The 23237-nt window shown below is 38.3% G+C and overlaps 1 protein-coding gene across 1 annotated transcript in view; it reads left to right on the forward strand.

Annotated features, from left to right (window-relative positions):
- The window catches only part of cdh8 (cadherin 8), a 149208-nt gene that overhangs the window by 80465 nt on the left and 45506 nt on the right, over nucleotides 1–23237 (forward strand). Inside the window, exon 4 of the mRNA XM_084721261.1 lies at nucleotides 17838–17957. Coding sequence (XP_084577387.1) covers nucleotides 17838–17957 — 120 coding nt within the window. The remainder of the gene's footprint in view (nucleotides 1–17837; nucleotides 17958–23237) is intronic.

Here is a 23237-nt window from a genome sequence, read left to right on the forward strand (position 1 = left end):
GAGCTGATGCTGATGTAGTGCGGCAAAAATATTAACCACAAGTTCATTTTGCATTATGCTGAAACTTGTTTTTTTTTCCCCTTCTTTTTTCCTTTTTTTTATTGAGGAGGCATAATTCACATTAAACACCCTTGCCCCTGTGGCAGAGTTCTCAAATTAAGCAACATTTTGTTCATTTACCCATGATAAAGTTGTTCATTAGACAATATACTTTGCCTTATTCTTTGTTATTACCTTGCCATTGTAAATGCCTTGGGAGCAATTAAACATGTGAAGTGCCCAATTTTCCGTCCTCGACTTCCAGTCCTGAACTCTATCTGCATGTTGCACGCATTTCCTATGAACTAATTAAAGTGAATCAATGACACAACCCTTTAAAATGGCGGCATATGTCACGGCCATCAGTGAGGAACAAAGGACCCTCTTAATTATTTTGTTCCTGCCGTTCCTGTAAACGGCTTGTCAAGGCGGCAGACTCAGTAGCCAACTCCTTGAAATAGGGTTGTCATGTACACACAGACATAGACAAGCACGCGAACACACACACAAACACTGTCCCCAGCTTGTGTGTGACGGCTCCCACTCTGTCTTATAGAAGACTAGTAATTGTAGTACAACAATGACAATGTAAGTGCTTAAGTGTGACGGTCCCCTTACTCTTCAAAAGCGCAGCGTCCCTTATCCATCATTGGCTCTGGGGAACAATTTCTTGGATGCTGACAACCATATCTTATCTTCAAGATATTTTTCTCCTGTTGTAAACCCTCCTCTGGCCTGTGTTGTATTTGGCCGGGTCTAATTTTGAAAAGTGTGTTAGGGCCTGAAATAAACACATATATTCTGGTCTTTTCAGCCTCAGCTGGGTGTTGCTCATTCATTTGGTTCTTCAGCCCTGCTGGAACACACAGTTTAGCATGAGTATGCATTAGTCCTGTTATGAAGACTGATGGGTTGGGGAACACCATGTTTTTTCCTGTCTCGCAATTATTTACCACGCCTCCCTGCAATCTAAAATACTCGCATCTTCGTAATATAAATATAAAACATCATGGTAGAAGAGAAGAGCCACCACTTTTCATCCCAGGCCTGGCTGCAGATCATATGAGTGTTTGGTGGAAATGGTGACAAATGACGCAGTGGGAGGTTTGAGGCTGCACTGGCAAATGACAAAAAGTTCACACATGCCAGTTGTTTATGAGCATGCTTATTTGTTTAAGGGTTTCCCTTAATGCCCATCTGCAGTGTTGCCATAAATGCCCATCTGCAGCCCAGGAATCTAAAACTGGCTTTGACTACTGTAGGAAAATCAACTGGCGGTGCTCCAAGTATGTCATCTTCTCCTCTGAGAGAATAGACGGACGGGGATGGATGGATGGATGAAAGGATGCCTCGACACGCTTGTTTTCTCCACCTCGTTACAACCGTTTCTGTGTTATCAAGAGCTTTGGCCTGCCACACTACAGCACAGCGCTACACTTTGTATTTGACAATACTCTGCCTCACAGCGCTAATCGCCTCTTAATTCTTGCGTTATTCCCCATCCGTGCACATGCATTTCAATCAAATAGGTGCTACTGTCCAAAAATAGTGCTGGTGGCACTGCCTGGAGAGATGGGCTGTCAGTCTACCCGTCTGATCATGAGCTATTATCCTCTCTGCCCACAGACAGCAGAGAGAGCTACACCAGTGTCTATGTGATCATGATCAATACATAATCACTTTCCTGTCACCACAATGGCGCTATCAGGGGACAGTCCAGCCCCAAAGACCAGCCATTTTAGAAAAAAAGGGTTTGGCACGCCATCTTTCTGACCTAGAAAAGCGGGAGGGGAGGGGGGGGTCTGGCAGTGGCTAAGTGAAGGCTGGACTCATTTAAACAGTCATTGCCATGGGATGCATTATTACATTTTCACTATGCTTGGGTTCATTATATTAGTTTGCAAGAAAAGAGGCCAGAAAAAACATTTACTGACCAACAGACAGACTCACTAACTGTGTAATTGTAAATGACAGGGGCGACAGCTACAGTGAGCAAGCAGTTAACACCATGTATTACTTTGTTGAATAATTATCTTATTGGCCAATGTATTATAAGGTCTGCAATTTCTGAATAATGGACAGCCTCTTCACATTTCACTTTTATATTATCAGAGTCAAGAAGTCTTTTTTTAATAGCAATCAAATTATCTTTGACAGCAAGAGGGGAAAAAATTGAACCAACTGTGAAGATTCTTTCAATGTCACTTTTACCTGAGTGCGAGAAATATTATAATGCCAGTGAGAGGCTCAGCAGTTTTTCTGCATTTCAGAGGGCTTACTAAGAACAGATTTTGAAAATGCTGGATGTAGGGCAAACAAAACATTTGTAAAATCATGTTAGTAGGTAAGGAAAAAAGAACAATAGTCCTCACATCACATTGGATGCAGGTATGTATCATAATTACATGGTTTGTTAACACTTACATGCTGAACAGGCACACGGAGATCTCAGGCTTGTTTCATATAACGCTACTGTAGTTTGTCCAATGTCATGGCAACAGTAGGTAGATCATGACCAGACCTTTTAGGAGCAAATGGATACAAAGTTTTTGAACAAAATTCATTGCTTTGTGAATGAAGATTGATACATTGTTCAAACTAAGCTATTAAGGGGAATAAAATGTTTCTTGTAATACCACGTCAACTTTCATTTTGTAACTTTATGAACAGACTTCTGTCTAAAACTAAATGATAGGGGGACAGCTACAGTAAGCAAGCAATTAACGTTGTTTAGTATGTTGAACAATCATCTTATTGGCTAATACATTCTGAGGTTTGTGATTTCTGAATAATAGACAGCTTTTTCACATTTCACGTTTATATAATTGGATTTAAGAAGTCTATTTTTGTTGATACAAATCAAATTATTGCTGACAGCAAGTGGAAAGAAATGTAATTGACTGTGAAGATTTTTCAATGTCACATTTACCTGAGTGCAGTTAGAGGCTCAGCAGTCTTTCTGCATTTCAAAACAGCTTTCTAAAAACAGATTCTGAAATGTTGGATGTAGGGCCAACCAAGCATCACAGAATTTTGTGAATAAACAGACATTTAGAAAATCATATTAGTATGTAAGGAAAAAGAAAATAGCAAAAATAGCATGAACATCACACTGGATACAGGTATGCATCATAAATGCACGGTCTGTTAGCACTTACATGCTGAACAGGCTCACAGAGATCTCAGGCTTGTTTTGCATCAGGCCACTTAACGGTAGCTGGATCATGACCTGACCTTTTAGGAGTAAATGAGTAAAAAAGTACATTTTTGAACAAAAGTCGTTTTCTGAATGGGGATTGATATATTGTCCAAACTAAGTTTTTAAGGTGTTTAACATGTCTCTCCTCATACCACGTCAGATTTTTAATTTGTAAGTTTATGAATACTGTCTAATTGTAAGTTACGGTGGAGCAGCTATGTAAGCAAGCAATTAACATCTTTATTACTTGTTAAATAATTGGCTAATTGGCTAATGAATGCAGTCTGATGTTTTCAATTTCTGAATAATAGACAGTTTTTTACATTTTACATTTATATTATCAGTTATATTATCAGAGTCATGCAGTGTACTTTTGTTGATACTGATCCAATTATCGCTGACAGCAAGTGGAAAAAAAAAGCAATTGACTGACTGAAGATTTTTCAATGTCACATTTACCTGAGTGCAGTTACAGGCTCAGCAGCCTTTCTGCGTTTCAGACAGCTTACCAAAAAAGATTTTGGATGTAAGGCCAAAAAAATATCACAGAATTCTGTGAATAAAAAAACATTTAGAAAATTGCGCTTGTTGGTAAGGAAAAAAGTTAAGGGAAAGATAGCCTGAACATCACACCGAACACAGGTATGCATCATAAATGCATGGTTTGTATCAAGCTATTGTAGTTTGTCCAGCATCACGGTGATGGTACCTAGTCAATAAAAAACACTTTTAAAATTATTAAAATGTCTCTTACCTATTTACATACCCAAAAGACACAAAACAACATAACCATCCATTTTGAGTTGTATTTTAAAGCTCTAACATTTAACATTTCTGTATTAAAATGTAAAAAAAATGCTAGAAAAATGTTCTATATTTTGTTGAGTTTTTGTACTTACATTATCCCAAATGTTTCCAACAATGTTCAAACAGAAAGAAATCTGTAATTTACTCATGGATGTCCTGCTAGCCATTGCTTGCTAGATGCCATAAGTTCCGGAAAAAACATGGAATAGGTCTGGCACATTACAGAGTGAGGAAGGAGTGCCTGTGACTAAACATTTCACGTAAAAAAAAAAATAAAAAAAACTTGAATATTAACTCATCCATGAACATGATTTCTACCTCACTCATGCCAGATTAATTTTCATCCGCTCTGGTGGTTTTTAAAAGTCATAACAACTCCCATGATCCCACACTTTTTCATGATGTCATCAAACTTCTTTTATTATTGTTTGAGTGGGAGAGAGATCTAAAGTGGTAGAATTTACATATTGGACGTTGACAAATGTGAGTCCTAATAACTCTTTATATCCTTGTTTTGGTCTCCACCAACCTAAAACTTTCTAATATCTAATATGCTGCAATAAACCACCAAATATTCTGTGCCATATTTTTATGCACACTACTGCCCCTGTGCCCCTCTCTGTATTTATCCCTGTGCTTCTCCCTCTCTCTTTCGACCCCCGCAGTGTAAAGCCAGTCAGACATAAACAGTATTGTTTTACCCGGGTAGGGCTCACAGCAGGGCACTGTTAGCCCCACGCCTCATGCAGCCCACAGCTCTCCCCATGCCTCAGTGATATCCCTTCTCTATGGCTCAGTGCCTGCATACATATGAATGCCCCCTGTCTTCTACCCTTCACGCTCCTGAGCTGGTCCAAACTGAGCAGAGCTGAGATGTTACACAGCTGCCACGCTTGTTGGACGGAGGGATGTGATGGAGAAGCCTAGCATTCCAGCAATAGTAAATGAACTGTAATGACACATTTTTTGAGTGATTATAGGTATGATGGTACTTGAGATGAGAGTGCTTCCCTGTGGTGCGGTTTGCTGGGTTGTTCTAAGCATGCTGAGGGTGAATTCTGGGCAATCGGGGGAGAAAAAGCAACTTATGTTCTTGTTAGATCAACTGGAAAATAGAACCTCTGTGCCAGCACATTCTCATACCTAAACAGCAGAATAGGATAAGACCCTTATAAGACCCTTATAGAGTAGCTGACCAGTGACAGGCAACACTGGACCTTAAGGAGGTTTTGTAAGTTATGTGTCATGAGTCATGTTGTGAAACAGTTTGGTTAGGTTTAAGAAAAGAGCACAGTTTGGCTTAAAGTAATGTTACGTAAGATATGTGATGTAAGTTAATAGATGTGTGATAAGTGGTTAATGTTGTGCAACAATTGCAGTTTGATTAGATTTAGGCAACACAACTACCTGGTAAGGTTTAGGAAAAGAGTATTGTTTGGTTAAAATAAGTACGTTATCATACATTACATTACAACATTCTGTTACAATGTTACATTACAAATTTACAATACACCGGGTTTAGGTTGGTTAGGTCAGTGGTCACGTTGCATTATATTGCGTTATGTTGTGATCATTTTGTTATACATTGTATATATTATACATTGTGTGTTATTGCATTGCACAACGCTAACATTGTGCAGCGTTATATTGGGTTACGTTATGTTGCATTATATTATGTTGCATTACTTTGTGTTACATTATGATGCGTGGTTATGTTGCATTGCGTTATGTTTCATTACATTACGTTGCATTACGTTACATTGTGTTACATTGTGTTACATTGTGTTAGTTACATTGTGTTATGTTATGTTGTGTTATGTTGCATTGCACTACATTGCATTGTGTTGCATTATGTTGCTTTACGTTGCCACGCATTATGTTGCATTGTGTAATGTTGCATTACGCTACATTACGTTACCTAATGCGTTGCCTTGCGTTGCGTTGCTTTGCGTTGCGTTGCGTTGCGTTGCGTTGCTTTGCGTTGCGTTGCTTTGCGTTGCGTTGCGTTGCGTTACGTTGCCTTGCGTTACGTTGCCTTGCGTTACGTTGCCTTGCGTTACGTTGCCTTGCGTTACGTTGCCTTGCGTTACGTTGCCTTGCGTTACGTTGCCTTGCGTTATGTTGCCTTGCGTTACTTTACATTGCATTGGGTTACTTAACGTTACATTACGTTTTGCTGTGTTTTGTCACATGGCATGACGTGATGTGATATCATGTGATGTGATGGGATGCGATTTTAAAGATGTAACATAATTAAAGTAACTGAAAAATTTTAAATAAAGTGTGATATTTTTCAAAAGTACACCGGCCTCCTCTGTGAAATTTCTGTTTGTTTAACCCATTTAACCAACTGACCTCATCCGTACTTGGACTGTCTAGCCTTTTTATACTGCTCCCACCAAATTACTATGGGTACAGAGGTCATCGCCTAAAAATAAATGTAAATATAGGTCGTAATAAGCTGCTTCAACAGACCAGCTATGCAGTTGATTGTATGATGAGGACAGACTGTCCACGCATTGTAATGAAGATGTTATAACAGTTCAGTTCACTGCACTGTTTTGTGCTTCGCAGAATATCTCATAAAGTGAGCCATATCTTTGCATAATATTTTTTGAACAGTAATTTGATGTTTTATTTATTATTTTACTTATTTTATAAGTAAATGAACATCCTTAATTTTTACATTTTGGACATTTTTTCCCGTGTATCTGAATTTTTTTTATCTGTAGACAAGTGTAGTGTTTATTTAAATTCATTTCCTCTCCTGCTACCCTGCAGTGTACAGTAAGTGTCTGCAAATGAGCATCTTTCAGTGACTCAAAGCTGCATCTTTATGACCTTCCACTGTTTGATTATCCTTGCAATACTTCTAAGGAAATAAGCTGGCTATACAGATGAAGCTGTGTTATGAGATAATGTGTTACAGAAATAAGCTGCAATGTCCTTCTGCAGCCATTGTGTGTCACATCAGGCTGCATCCCCCAATTTATCCCCTCTCTGGTTCAAGGAAGATTCCTATTGATTTCCTATCACTGGGCCAGTGTACGGAGTAAATAGGAAGTGTGTGCCCTATTATTTCTGTCGGTTGATAAAACAGGAGGCTAGACCCCCATGTCTTTATTCTAGAAACCACAGGCCCCTTCATCCCAAAAAATAACAGCTGTAAAATTGATGTAAATGCCTCATTTACAGTAATGGCATCCTTTGAAGATGATGTGTGTTTAAATGATTGGTGCGGCATTAAATCCTGTGAACTCCATGACATGATTAATGAGATTACACTTAGCATGGGAAAACAACCATAAATGCATGCTGTATTTTCATACATCTTTAATGCGTGTCACTCTGTGGACTACTGCCCAAACCAACAGAGGGAGATTCGCTTACCCTGGACAAGGTTATATGCAATCTTTCAGTGTCTGGGCATCTGCTAGACAGCGGGAGAAAAGTGAGACTAATCCATTTAGACAGGAAATAGCATGATTGCACCTACCTGCACATCTCTAACAGGTCTTACCAAGAACGGTGTGTAAGTAACACTTTTTAGCGTTAGCGGACCAAGGCTGTCTGTGAAAAATCAAAATAAAAAACTAAAAAGGGCACCAGCCGTATGTGGTGGGGCAGCAGCGCAGTGAAAATCGTTATGCATTTAAGGTGAAAAATTCCCAGTTCCTGATTTAGAATGAAATTGTTTTACTGTACAAAACAACTGCACCAACATTTTAATAAATAGGGTACTATTTAACTATTTAAAGGCAGGCAGAGGCCACATAATATTTTACTATGTAGGGAAACCTATAACATTTTCTGGAAAGGCACCCTAGAGGGCACTTTACCACATTTTATCCACTGGAAAGGCACCTTAGAGGGTACTTGGACAAATTTTGACCACTACAGGGGCATCCTAGAGGACATTTTATCATGTTTTGTCCACTGGAAGGGCACTTCAGAAGGCACTTTACCACATGTTGTCCACTGGAAGGCCACCCTATATGAGAATTCAGTTCACCAGTGCTTTTTAGGTAAAGTATAAAAAGATGCTGAAGCAGTAGATTGCACAGTACATCAGCTGCATTTCATTTTCCATTGTAGGCTTTTTACATACCTAATTCCTCCCTGCATGCTTTTTGTTTTTAGCAACCATTCAGCTTTTTCATCCCTGGAAGTTTATAGGTGTTGTGTTGCTATTATTGTAATCGCCACAATGCTACAGGCTTCAAATAAAAGCCAGAGACAATATTCCTCCTACAATCGAATTTCTGTGCCCATTGCCTGGCCTACAGCTGCATCCATTTCTGCAGTGTCCCTGAAAATTTCTGTGCATTATCAAGGGGAAGGACGAACTAATCTGCACTGATTTGAAACAGGACCAAAACACTGGCTTTCCTAATCCCTCATTTTTTTATCAGGGGTGGTGAGGAGCATTTTACCCCTGTGGGAGGGAAAGAAAGAGGGAGCTATTTCATGCTCCGCCGGTTCCACTGTTTTTATGAAGATTTTTTCCCTCTACCCTCTACTTCCCCCACTTCAATCCATAGTGTAACTGAATTTATAAAGCCTGTTTGCAATAGTCAGACACCTTTTAGAAGTGCGAAGGTACTTTTCATAATTAGGGATGTGTAGATGGCTTCCTTCTCCCTCTGTAGTAGTAGTAATTTAACTTTAAGGCAGATAAGGCTCTGTATCTCTGAAAAAAGGAGGCACAATTTCCTTAGCTGTCTCTCATTTTATTCATTTGACAATTGGCAAACACCTATGGCACACAGGATATAATGTGCTTCCCTGCATTGCTGCATGAGCGCACCAATTTGGATTACTGCACACATCTGTGAAGTATAATTCATATAATTATGTTTCCCTTCATTCTGTCAACCAATTTACTTGATATTTTATTTACTTATCTAACGTGTTTATGGGACATTTCCACATAAAGCCAGGCTTTTATGCAGAGCTGTGAATAGCACACTATTACACTGTGGTATGAGGTGTCATCCTATATGGTGTTTGGACTGAAAGTAATGTGAGCTTTTCAACAACACACATGCAGCATGGTGAGTGCAGTCCATGCAATTATATACAGTATTAATAGCTACTGAAATGTGATAACTGGGGTATCATGCTCACTATTTATTTCAAGTAAATTGAGATTAAGTGACCCCAATGGCAGTTAAGTGGATTCAAGTTGAGAAAATTCCAAGTCTATCAGGAGCTGACATCAAGTTATAACCTGCTGTTTTTTGCCAGACTATAGTAGCAAGCAGAAACACAGAAAAAAGAAAGAGAGCTCATTGATCTGCCATGATCTAAACACTGCAAAAGGCATGGGGGTGTAACAAGCCGTTTGAAATTTACAAGGTAAGCTTTGGCAACACAACAGCATGGGTCATCATACGCCTATGAATTACTTGAACACCTCTGTCTCAGAGGACCACTTGAGGCTCTCTCAATGCGAAATAATTGGGCTGCAAAAGTGAAGCTGCTACTCCAGTTAGAGTGCAAAGGTGGCGTTTGCTTTGTTTTGTTGTCACGAGACCAAAGGCACGGCGGTGACTATTAATCAATGGTTGACACGTGGAGCTGACGTCATAAAGATGGAGAAAAGTTCAAAAAACTGCAGGCTACAGCATGGATCTGAAAAACCTCTGCGGTGAGTGCTATTCAGGACATAGTCCCAACTTCTTATAGGTTAGAGGTATGTTAAAGGGAAAGTTTGGGTTTGATCAAGTGTTCAGACAGCCTTTTGTGAAATCGCTGTTACACCAATGACTACAAAGAATTTCCCTTAGCTGATTAGCTTAACTGATTAGCAAAGTGCTGTGGAGCAAATCTTTTAAGTCACATTCCTTCCTGTCCCACCACTGATATTCACAGATGTTCACTTTACCTCTGCGTTAGTACATTTTTACAACCTAAAAACAAGAACGCTGACCTGTGATGAACAGAAAACTCCCAAAACATCAGCCTGTTGACCCACTGAATAACACAAGACCCCCATAGTTGTCCAACTTGCCCGTGTTAAAGTGCCAGTGATATTTTTATTTATGCACACAAGATAAAAAATATATTACCTTACGGGACTTTAGCGGCTCCGTACATTTATTATCATGGATATTATGTTTATTCAGTAGCTCTTGGAATTCATGAGTGGGTGCAGCAATGAGTAAGAACAAACACACAGGTGCTTAGGGCAGCTATAAAGGTCTTTTCCAGTTTCTAATTTGAGTATATTGATGTCTAAGTATAGTATATTTTGGTGTAATACGGAATAATGATTTTAGTGTATGTGTGTAAGTAGGGTATAAATATGTTTATTTACGAATAAAGAACATATAATATCAACTTTCTGTCGAAACTGCAGCTGGCTGTGTCCTATTAGTGTACCGTTGGGTGTATGGTGTCTAATTAGGGTATAACTACTGTGTAATAAACAATGGAATTGCAAAATCACGGTCATTATCATTATAAAACACAGGGTTTTAGAATTATTGGAGTTGTAGTTCCTGCTGGCGCACACAGCAAATAAAATACAACACATATACAGATAATGAATTAAATTTATTCAATAGCTATAAAGCCAACAACAAATAAAATAAAACAAAATACACAGTTATTTACATAAATAAGTATATACGACCAGAAAAAAAAATTCTGTAGTGCATTTTTTTAATTTGAATGTAAACATGGTAATGATTATATGGGTGACATGTTCACATAAAAAGTTCATCATCTGGGAAACACTGTCCATCAACTTTGATTGTGTTGTGAAGATGAAATATCATTAAACACAGGGTCCACTTCTCCTGCATGGTCCGTCCCATTAGCTCAGAACCGATCTGCCCATCACATGCAACGGCTTGATCATGTGTTAGATCTCTCTGTGTGGACAATCTCTGGTTTCCCATTGCTTGTAAAGAACATATTACATTCAAAGTACAGTTTATTACATGTTATCGGTGTATTATGAAGTGCAACCCCTGAACTGTCCCTTTAAGTCTTCACTGTGCTGCACATTAGCCCAGTGATGGACAAAAAAAAGACATGAAGGGCACCAGCGTGCATAACGTTGTACTTCTGGTGAAACAGTTCCAAACTGTGGTTAAATCTGAAATTGTTTTATTCTGTGAATTACATTTAAAGTATAACTAAATGTAATAAAAACACAAAGGGATCTATTGCATAATTACACTATTTAACCATTTAAAGACATAGAGATCTGGCTTGTTGGACATCATTGCATCACATTTCCTCCACTGTAAGAGACCTGTAGATGGAGTCTTTTTGCACACTGGGCTACTGTAAGGGACTTTATCATGTTTTATCTACCACAAGGGCACAGTATTTTTTTTCTGAAACATGCGGGCACCAGTGGTGATGGTGGCTTCATTGGTCCAGTGTACTGGTCAGTGGATCAGTAGGGGATTGTTTCAGTGCTTGTAGAGGCAGCACACGACAAAATGCCAACAGAATACAGATGTCTGATTTGTGTTTTGCACTCACAGACATTGCAGGGACTTTGTTTCCGACACATCTGGCACTTTTTATTTTCATGTTTTAATTCAGGACCGAAACCTCTGAGTCACAATGTTGGAGCCAAAAGTCGCGCTTGGCGCAGGTATTCACTACAAGCCCTTTCGTCTGTGGTGGACAGACTTAGGCGCCTGTGGCGAGACCTGCACCGTCTGTGACAAGGGACGTCTCTCTTTGTTGTCAGAACACCTCTAAACATCTTTCACAGAAACAATTACCATACCATCTGTAGCTTCCTGCCAGCGTGTTGCTCACTGTCAGCATGTCAGCTTCTTCTCCCTCCTTCTCTTCCTTCACACACACACACACGCACACACACACACACACACACATACACACACACACACACACATGCTCCTTTACACTGAGACTAGTGAGGAGCTGGGTCACTGTGAATTAAAATGGATGAGTTTAATTGTGTTAATAGTCTCTTTATATTCAGTTTTTCAGCGCATTCTTTCCCTGATACTGTATAATAGCGCCTTGAATGGTGAATTGAATTGTCACTAATCTATTTTCTGATGTGCCCTGAGCGTTTAGCACAGCTGATATATTGATGAAGGTCCTTGCATACATTTTCTGCAACCCTCACAGAGCTGCTTTAATAAAGAAGCTCATTTTCACCACATTGAGTATTGTTGGTGTGAAGGTAATGACTAATTGCTCTAGTGTTACAGGAGTGATATCCGATTAGCATTTTAAGAATACATGTGCCAACAGATACATTAATGTAGCCAAACTTTTAATTGGGGAAACTCTTCTTAGAAGGTTAAGTGTTTTCTTTGTGTGTAACGCTTGAAATTCGTTTTAAGTAATGAGGCTCAGAGACATGTATTCAATTATCTTTTAACCTTCATCACAGTGTTTTCAAATGATGCGACACAAGGTCTGCGAGACTTGTGAAAACGTGTATAGGAATACAGCTGCTTCCCCTGCTGTGTTCCAATAAGTGTGTGACACATTCATCACTGTCATGTTGATTTGCACACTGGCTAATGTGTCCAGCAGAAGCTAGCATTACAAGAGGCTAAATGGCTAATCAACACTGACATGACTGGTTTGCCCAGTTAGGCCAAACAGCCATTAGACCATATTTCATCTGAAGTCATGTCACATTTGCCTGAAGTAATTGACACTTTGACGCCAGAGCTGTGCACACGCACGACTGGGAGATGGATTAAGGGCACGGGGTGTCACAGTGCAAAATGCAGTCTGTTTGTTTGTGGGTGCACATGCCGGTTCAAATATCATGTTGTTTTCAGTTCAGACTGAGAAAGACTCAAACACTGGCTGTTTTCATTATTTCATTGTGGTAAGGGACTGTACAGAAATTATTAGGGAGGAGAGGTTGTCAAAAAGAGGGGAGGGTTATGTATTTTCTCCTGCTGAAGGGAGGATAGTGTGAAATATAACAGTGGTTATAACTGTTCTCTCTACTTTAAATTTCATGGCTGCAATGTTCTAATGTGAAACTCGGTGGAAATTGTGAAAGTTATTCTTATTACTCCTTTAAAAAGTACACTGTGTTAAGTTCTTTATGCATCTTAAAGGGACAAATGCAATACAAATACATATTTTTAATTTTACCTGTATTGGTATTTAACCATCTAGATTGTTTTAGTGTGGGTTTCTGAGTTTTTGAGATACCAGTCATAGAGATGTCTGGCCTCCCTCGAATTCAGTGGTACTAAAAAGCATATGCTTCTCAAAGTGCCAAAAAAATTGAAAAGCAATGTCTCCATCCAGAAATCATGACTTGGTTATTCAAGCTAATCTACAGAGCTTATTGTGAGCAGTTTCATGTAAGAACCACTGTGCTTCTGAGTAGAATCTACCAGAACTACTTTCTTCCTGCAGTCTATTCAAAGAAAATCGTTCCTACATGAACCTGAGCACAACAAGGTCTGCAGATCATCTTTTTTGTGCTTGAGCCCCAGAAGCCAAATGTCATTTATCCCCATTATATTTGACAGAAGGCAGACATCTTTACTGCTGATATCTCAAAAAATTGGTACCTCACACCAAGATGGATAAATAACACTACAGGTAAAAAAAATATGTATTTTTGATTGAATTGTTCCTTTAAGTTTTATTATTTAATGACTTGGCACCATTCAACATGGTAGGCCTGTTAGTGTGATATATTAGTGGGCAGAATATTAGTTTTTTTTTCTATATCAATGTGATGTTCTGTTGAAATTGATAATAATATAATAAATATGTGGATAAAAATGTTCAGATGTCATTTGCACTGCTGATATTTCAGAGTAAAACAATTGGCAATGCAGTGTGTTGCAAATATCCAACATGTCTGATACAGATGGGGCTGGATTTTCAGTACAAGATGCGGTTTGTTTGTTGTGGGTACACATACTTGTTTTTAATTCAGACTGAGGAAGACTTAAAATACATTTATTATTTAACTGTAGTTGGGGACTGTACATACATTATTAGGGGGAGGAGAGGTTGTCAAATGGGGGAGGTGTTGTGTATTTTTTTTCCTTTCTGTTGAAGAGAGGGCAAACCTTTGGAAGAGAAGGGAAGGATCTTTTCAAAATTTGTCTCACACCAGACTTAGAACTTTTTCTTTTTCTTCAAAAAGTACACTGTTGAATTCACTATGCAATTTAGGTTTTTCTTATTTAATGACTTTATCAATGCAGCATGGTAGTAATATATTATTTTGAGATATTGGAAGTCGAGGGTTGTAGCACCCAATGATGTCATAACTACTGTTAATGTAATAAGTGCTAAAAGTGTAATAAATCATCTGTTTTAATGTAATAAAAGTCAATAACATAATAATAATAATAGTCTGTAATGAAGTGAAATTGCTGAAACAATAACATAATAAGCTTTTTTCCCCCTTTTTTAAAAAAAATAAATGAACCACAAGGTTCAGCTGCTGTTCAGCCCCTCCCCATTCCAATATTTTTCATGCTGTTCCAAGCTTTGTTAATTAAAGCACTACATTAAAAATATGCAGGTAAAAAAATGCTCAGATGTCATATATGCTGCTGATATTTCAGAGTAGCACAGTTGGCAATGCAATGTGTTGCAAATATCCAACATGTCTGATACAGATGGGACTGGATTTTTGAACAAATCAACCCCATCAGAGGGCCGAATCGTCTCATCCTGATTGGCTCAGCACTTCCAAATTTTAGTTCACTGCTATGTAGCAATGATTGCCTACAGAGTCAAAGTTCTTGTCAAATTTGCCTTGAGTAATTGACACTAGCACTGTACACACATGATTGGAAGATGAATTAAGAACATAATACAAATGGCTGTGCTTGTTCAAATAGCATTTTGTTTTCATGTGTACAGAAATTATTAGTGGGAGCCAAAAAGGGGAAGGGCTGTGTATTTTTTTCTTTTTGTTAAAAGGAAGGTATGCAGAATTTTTTGAAGAATAGGGAATGATCTGGATCCGGATTTATACTTTATTTCTGCCCTTGTATTTCACAGAGCAGCTGCTTGTGCCTTTGCTGTCTGACATCTGACTGTTAAGTCAGCAGCTCTTCTTCAAATGTAGAGTTGCTTCAATATTTGGCATAAGTCTGCTGTGAAATTTGGGGGGAATTGTGAAACTGTTTTTGACATTTACATATTAACTTTTTCTTTACGCATTTTAAGTTTTTATTATTTAATGTCTTGTACCAATCATGGTAAGCCTCTTTTATAACAAGGACAGGTTCCATTGAAAATTGTCAGAAAGTTAGTGTGAGCCTTCTTTTTTTTTTGTTGTTGTTTTTTTTTAAGTGAATCACAAGTTTGCTACTGTTCAGCCCTCCACATCCCAATATTTTTTATACTTTTCCTTGCTTCACAAATTAAAAATAAACATATATGAATAAATGCTGCTGCTGATATTTCAAAGTAGCACGACTATAAATGTGACTTGTAGCAAATATCAAGCACGTCTGATACAGATGAGTTCAGATTTTTGAACAAATCAACCCCGCACAGGGCTTAACAGTCTCATCCTGATTGGCTCAGCACTTCCAAATCTCAATTTCTCGCAGTGATGTTGCAATGATTACCTACACAGTCAAAGTTCATGTTACATTTGCCCGAAATAATTGACACATGAACAATAAAATAATTAATCAAGATCACAAAGTGGCACAACACAAGATGCAGTTTGTTTGTGGGCACAAATGCCTGTTCAAATTGCTTGTTGTTTTTTAGTTCAAACTGAAAAAGGCTCTTTTTTTTATAATTTAAATGTGTCTGTACAACAATTATTAGTTATTGGTTTTTTTCTTCTGCAGAAGGGAGGGTAAATTTAAGGGGGAGCGGGGAAGGATTTTTCTAAATTTTCCTCACACCAGGTTTATATTTTATTTCTGCCTTTGTATTTCACAGAGCTGCCGCCTGTGCCCAGTTTAGTAGCTGACTGTTCAGTTTGCAGCTCTCAGTTCAAAAATAGAGTGGCTGCAATGTGGACCACAAGGTTGCTGCTGCTCAATATTTTTCATACTGTTCCTACATTAAAAACATGCAGATGGAAAATACTCAGACGTCATATATGCCGCTGATATTTCAAAGCGACACAATTGGCAATGCAATGTGTTGCAGATATCCAGCATGTCTCATACAGATGGGACTGGATTTTTGAACTAATCAGCCCCACAAAGGGTTGAATGGTCTCATCCTGATTGGCTCAGCACTTCCAAATCTCAGTTCACAGTAATGTAGCGATGATTGGCTACGGAGTTATAGTTCAGGTTACATTTGCCTCAAGTAACTGACATTTTGACACCAGAAATGTGCACACACATAATTGGACACGGGGTGGCACACTACAGGATGCTTGTGTGTCCTCATGCTCGTTCAAATATCATGCTGTTTTACTTCAGACTGAAAAAGACCCCAACACTGAATTTGTTTATTATTTAGCTGTTGTTAGGCATTGTGCAAAAAGTATTAAGGGGGCAGGAGGTTGTTACTTTTTTTCTCTTTCTGCTGAAGGGAAGGAATATGGATTTTTTGGAAGAGCAGGAAAGGATTTTCTAAATTTGTGTCTCACTGGAGTTATGATTTTTTTTCTGCCTCTGTGTTTCACAGAATTACCACCTGTCCTCAGCTCGTTTGCTTGCTGCCAGTGGTTATAACTGTTCAGTTAGCAGCTCTTGATTAAACAAAGGAAATTATGAGAGTTATTGTTCAATTTACATATACAAAAATATGCAATGTTAAATTCTTTATGCATTTTAGAATTTATCATTTAATGACTTGTTCCAATTCAGTATGATGGGCCTATAATATTCTGAGATATATAGGGATGGTCTAACAATGTTTTTCCCTAATATTTTTCATACTGTTTCATCCTTACTAAATTTAAATATTGAATTTTCTTTTTTTTAAAAAAAGGTTCAGATTGTATTGCAGATACTTCTGAGCAACAGCATTGCCAATGCAGTGTGTTGCACATGTCAAGCCTGTCTGATACAGATGGGACTGGATTTTTGAACAAATCAACCCCACAGAGGGTTGAATAGTCTCATCCTGATTGGCCCAGCACTTCCAAAGTTTTCAGTTTAGACCGAAAAAAGACTGAACGAAAATAATTTTCTTTCCGCTGAAGGGAATGTATGTGGGATTTTAAGAAGAGCAGGGAAGAATTTCTAAAATTTGTCTCACACCAGAATTATAATTTATTCTGCCTTTGAGTTGCCGCCTGTCTCCAGCTCATTTGCTTGCTGACAGTGGTTATACCTTTTCAGTTTGCAGCTCTTGATTCAAAATAGAGAGACTGCAATATTTGGGAATATAATTCCATGTTTGGCATAATTTCTACTGTGAAATGTGATGGAAATTGTGAAGGTTATTGTTCCATTTACATATTAACTTAAAAAAAACACCATGTTAAATTCTTCATGCATCTTAGCTTTTATAATTTAATGAATTGCATCTATTCAATATGGTATGCCTATAATTTTACAGAGATATTAGCACAGTTTTTTTCCCCATTATTTTTCATACTCTTACTTAAATTAAAAACATGAAAATAGAAAAGGTTCAAATGTTATGTATGTTGCAGATATTTCAGAGGAATGCGACTGGCAATGCAAAGTGTTGCGAATATCCAACATGTCTGATACAGATGGGACCAGATTTTTGAACAAATCAACCCCACAGAGGGTTGAATCATCTCATCCTGATTGGCTCAGCACTTCCAAATTTCAGTTCACAGCAATGTAGCGATGATTGCCTATGGAGTCATAGTTCATAACTCGGTCTCTCTGCCCCACAGGTACCCCAGTTACCCGGGTAACGGCCACAGATGCTGATGATCCAGTGTACGGGAACAGCGCTAAACTCGTCTACAGCATACTGGAGGGACAACCGTATTTCTCCATAGACCCCAACTCGGGTAAGCGCAGTTCTGTGCTGTGTTTGAAATGTTGTGAGGGTTGTTTTCCTCCACCTTAAATTTGACTGGAACACAAAGTAGCTCACACTCGCCATTGCGAAGCATGATGGACACACTGGTTTCAAGGTTCACCTGTGCAGGATGACCCTTACTGCAGCTAGCTGGAGCATTACACTTTAACAGCATGCTAAATACGATACACACAATAATACAGAGGTCCAGTGTGATCACTATGACTTTAATAAAAAGGAGACACAGGAGGAGAGCACCTCTGTAGAGCAGGCGAAGCTCTTTGTGCTGTTATTCATTGTTTGCCTGACAAAGCCCGACGAAGATCTGTGTGAGATCGAAACATTGCTTCATTAAATTTAATGGGAGCTATTAATACAGTGTGCAAATCCTTTGTCTGTTTCTATCCAATGGAGAGCATAATGTATTACAGAATGTAATGAATGAACACCACGCCCAGAATGGGACAAAAAGGAGAGAAACAGGCTTTACAGTGAGACAGTGATTACATCTGAGGATTATTTCAATAGGTCTCTTTCTTCTCGACAGGGACAGGTACATCATGCCAGAACCTTTTAGTGCTCAAAAACCAGTCCTTTTTTTTTTTTATTGCCTGCTTTTACTTTGATAAATGAGCTTACAAAGTCAGCCCAGGTCAACCTGTGGGTTATTTCTAGGAAAGTATGTCCAGCTGACTGTTAAGAATAACTTAAACTAAAGTGGGTCTAACTTATAAGTGAATGGTTCAAATATTACTTGTCCAACCTCAGCTGTGAGGCCTGTTCAAAGCTTTCAGGACATAACTGTGTATGAATATAGAGACTGCAGCCATTTTTAAGCAAACAGTATGCAGTGAAAAATTATGTAATGTAAAATTTGCATTACTAAGATGACTAATTTTTATAGTCACTCAAACTAGGGCTGGAAATGAAAGATTTTAATGACGCCAGTAAGGGATGCCTGATAAATATGGGGGCTGATATTGGCCTATCGCTGCAGATCCGTCTATATCGGTATCAGCTTATTTTAGCTGATAAATATCGGCTATATTAGCATCTAATTTCACAGATTGTGTCACATTTTTTTGATGAACTGGCTATAAAAAATAAATGAACATTTGAAGAGTTAGAATTGTTTGTTTTGGTTGTCATAGTGATGTCAGTTAGATTAGTTTCTAGCATTGTTTCACCATGCACAACTGTCATGCAAACATAAAGGAATTTATAAGCTTGGATGCGTATAATTCTCATAGATTGGACAGTTTGGAACCAGTGCTCAACTGGGACTGTTTCTTGATTCTGATCCCTTACTTACTGTTGTTACTGGGTGTTGTTTCTTTGTTGATTGATGTTGTTTGATTGTTGACCAATGTGTACAGGGCTGTGGAAATGAATTTCCTCTTGGGGACAATAAAGTCTGAGTCTAAGTTTAACAATATCTTACACTAGTCCAGAAATATCACAGTAGTTATAATCGCGGTATTATAAATGCTGACAGGTGCTGACCAAATGTTTTCAAGCTGTTCACAGTCACCTGAAGCAGACTAAAAAGGTTTTCTAAAAAGTCCCAGCACTTACCTGCTCCACTTAAAACCATGTTGTATCTTCACATTTAGATAGGTCTATTTTTACTTTTCCAGGTAGATCGTTATGAGCCACATCAGCATTATGGTTGCCCTCAGAGGGGCCAGTAAATGCAAGGCTATATAACTACTTCTGTGTCTATTTGTTATCATATTATATAACTGCCTCAGATATGAGGTGGGATGGATTCTTGGACATGTAGTTAATGGCACTGTACATCTGTAATGCGCCATAGAAATTGCATTGTGCAAATCATATTCCTTACAAGTTCTCACAGGTCTTGAGTTTGACACATGTGTTACCTTTATGGCTTGAGAAAGTTATATTACATCTTAAACAGAATAAAGCATTTAAACACCTGGAGATCGTTAAAAATGTGTGGTCACAAATAGGCCTGGGCAATAAAACAACAGTGATTAAAAATGTTCAATGAAATGTTGAAAAGCATTAAATTTAAACTGCCACAAAAGGACATTACAAATATCATATCCTTTGATAATGGCACGTGCAGTCTCATTAAGTGTATTATGCCTTGATAAACAAAGTGATTCAATTCAAAGTGATGAGGTTAAATTCAAAATAAAATTGTGAAATACAACCTTTTTTCCTGGTCTTTGCTAAAAAAAAATAGGTAATTAAAAATGATCACTAATTACTGATATTACTGAAATCAAAGATTTAATCATGATAATTTTTTTCAGCTGAAAAGCTGAAAACAGGTCAGTATTTTTTTTTTTTTACACTCAAGTTGACATTTTGGAAATCCGTTTTCACAGAACAGCTTGGATAAATCAGGCATTGTTCTGTGAACAGTAATTATGGGGACAAATGCCAGCTGAATGAGCAAAAAAGTTAGAGAGATCAACAGTTAAGATGAGGAATTAGAGATGAATATCAACAAATAAATTTAGAGTAGATCATAGGATAACAGGAATGTTTTGCTTTTTGGCTGTGAAGTCGAGGCTGCTTGGTAAACTGTGACATCTAAACATGAGAAGAAACATTAAGAAGACATCCTGGATGGATCAGTTTACATGAACATTCTGCCATATATCAACAGAGGCACCTCTAAGGAGGCATTCAGGAGAGTCATCTTTTTGCAGTACCTGGGTATTCAGGGATTTAACCAACAAATTCATTATAATTCATTAATATTTCAGTATTTTTTATAGTCTTAAACTCTATTTAAATGCATAATGTCGCTGAGCTTTGGCAGCAGAGTTGTCTGTGCTGCCAACGCTGTGGATTTAAAAGAAAAAGAGCGACAGAGGTGACAGCCGTGAGTGTGAGGGTGGCTTTTTAATGTGCGTGTGCACTGCCGACAGGTGTTACAGGTTGTACAGTTTCCAGCAGGTGGAGATGCAACAGTTTCCCCACCTGCTGGCCCACCTGAGGTAAGCTCATTGAGCTGCTGCTGTGCAGTAGGCTAAAAGTGCACCCACATTTTCTGAAATGACAAAAAACAGATTAAAAGTTTAAAAAAAAAGAAAGAAAGCACTTATCAAGGAGTACATGGCTGCTAATGTTAACAAGTGTGTTGTTCAACACTATGTAAACGTCGACATTATTATGTAACCAGCTCTTTTCAGGGAGCCCATAAGGGACAGCATTAGCGAATGCACGCTAAAAGGGAGCTGACAATGTTGGTTATTGCTTAAAAAGTTGTGTAACAACAACAGGACTGCAGGTAACTCAGCCCATCTGTTTTGTGAAATGCTTGTAGATTATCGCTGCATGAGGCTGCTGTTAGCTCAGACTCCCAGGCTCACTGCCTTTCTCTCCCCCTTCCTCTTTGCAGCTGCACACTCCTGCACACACTTCTGTTTGAAAGGACTGGCAGTATGGTGGGGCAAGGATGTGTATTACCAGGGGCATTACAGCAAAAAAAAAGACTGTATGGCTTTAATTAAAATATGAAATGATACAGCCACATGGTAAAAAAAAATGATAATGGGTTAAAGGAATATTTTGGATTATATGAAACTCAGTAATGTGCTACAGATGGAGTCAGAAACAAAATGTATTTTGGCCACTTAAAAAAAGGGCCATCTAAAAAACTCAGTAACAGTGGACACTATATATAGAGTATTTTGCCCACTTTACTTTCCTATCAGACAGCCTTTCCAGGTGGAAAAACACCATTATACAAGTCAAATATTGCCTTCTCCACACCAACCAAACTCCATTTGCGAAATCAGTAATTTTACCTTTACAGAACACGGGTATTGCTGGTCTGCCGCTGCCTAAATCTCTTAGTTTGTTTACGTTATTGCGTGGCTTTTGTGTTTTAAAAGCATAGTTTGGATTCACACACACAAGTCACACAGTGACACAAACAAACTAACAGATCAAGAGAGCAACAAATCGGCAACTCCCATCTTGTGTGTGGCACAATTGCTGATTTCACCTATGGAGTTTGGTTGGTTTGAAGAGAGCAATATTTAACTTATTTGATGACCCATACGGCTGATATGCTGACTGAAACAGAAATAAGATCTGCACTGTGTCTCTTGATAAATTTAATAAGGTAACATTTTAATCAAATCTTCGTCAGGTTTGTCAGAGAACAGTTGTACACATCACAGAAGTATTATACACACACTATATTACAGGTGATCGCAATCTGCATGATAAAATCACCCGGGCCTTATACTGAACCAGTAAGGACAGTGCTTAATAAGACTCATACATGTGTGGCCTTTCACAACAGGAATATAGGCTACGTGTTTAGGTCGATGAGGACAAAAGTATGCCTCTATCAGTGGGTACATCGAGATAAATGCAATGCTTTCTCTACGATGTTTGTCCTGGTTTAGCTGGGTCAACTGATCGTCAGTGATATACTGTACGCTTCAACAATAGGCTGCATGAAATTCATTATTAAAACTATGAAATAATAAAATTCATATGAGCAGATGTGGGCATCGCTGAGTAGCGTGTTTCCATTAGCTGATTGGTCGTCCTAAATGCTAAATGGGCCAGCACTCATATGCTGCTGCATGTGCAACATCATTGCGTTATGAATGCAAAATAATAATAACAATAATTACTTCTTCTTCCTTTCACAAGGCGAACTCTTCAGCAGCGTCATCATGCATAAAGTTATCTCCAAACAGATTCCAGATTGGATCTTTAATTGCTTTTGCAGCTGACTTTTTAACATGTGTCTGTAAGCAATATGATTAAATAATGGCGAAATTATATTAATAAGAAATGAGATGGAAATCGACTGTGCACAAGTTGGAAAACAGCACACAATAAACAAGCTTCGAGAAAAGGGAGTCTCAGAATTTATGTACATAATTAGGGCAAACACTGAGTTTCGACACACAGAAATCGGGCTCGTCCTCGCCGCTATAGGCGCCACGATCTCGGAGCATCTGCAGCCAGAGTGTGGCTATAGAAAACGCACTGAACGGACAATTTAAGGATTAGCATTCATGCTTTGTGTGAGCGCAGAGCACACGCAGATGGCTCATTCAAGTGAGCCAGATGTTTTAATGAATGTTAATGAAAAATAAAAGGTAAGGGGAAAACAACCATTAGAATGCGTTTGACACTTACAACGCCACATTGGAAATGAAAAGCATTCAATAAATAAATAAACATCATGCCCCAATTCATCACTTGGTTAATGGTCGGTGGAAAAAAAAAAGTTGAGGCAAATATCTATGGAAATGAGTGTTTG

This window comes from Lutjanus erythropterus, chromosome 1 (genome assembly GCF_056507025.1).
Source record: "Lutjanus erythropterus isolate fLutEry1 chromosome 1, fLutEry1.hap2, whole genome shotgun sequence".
Taxonomy (NCBI): Eukaryota; Metazoa; Chordata; class Actinopteri; order Lutjaniformes; family Lutjanidae; genus Lutjanus; species Lutjanus erythropterus.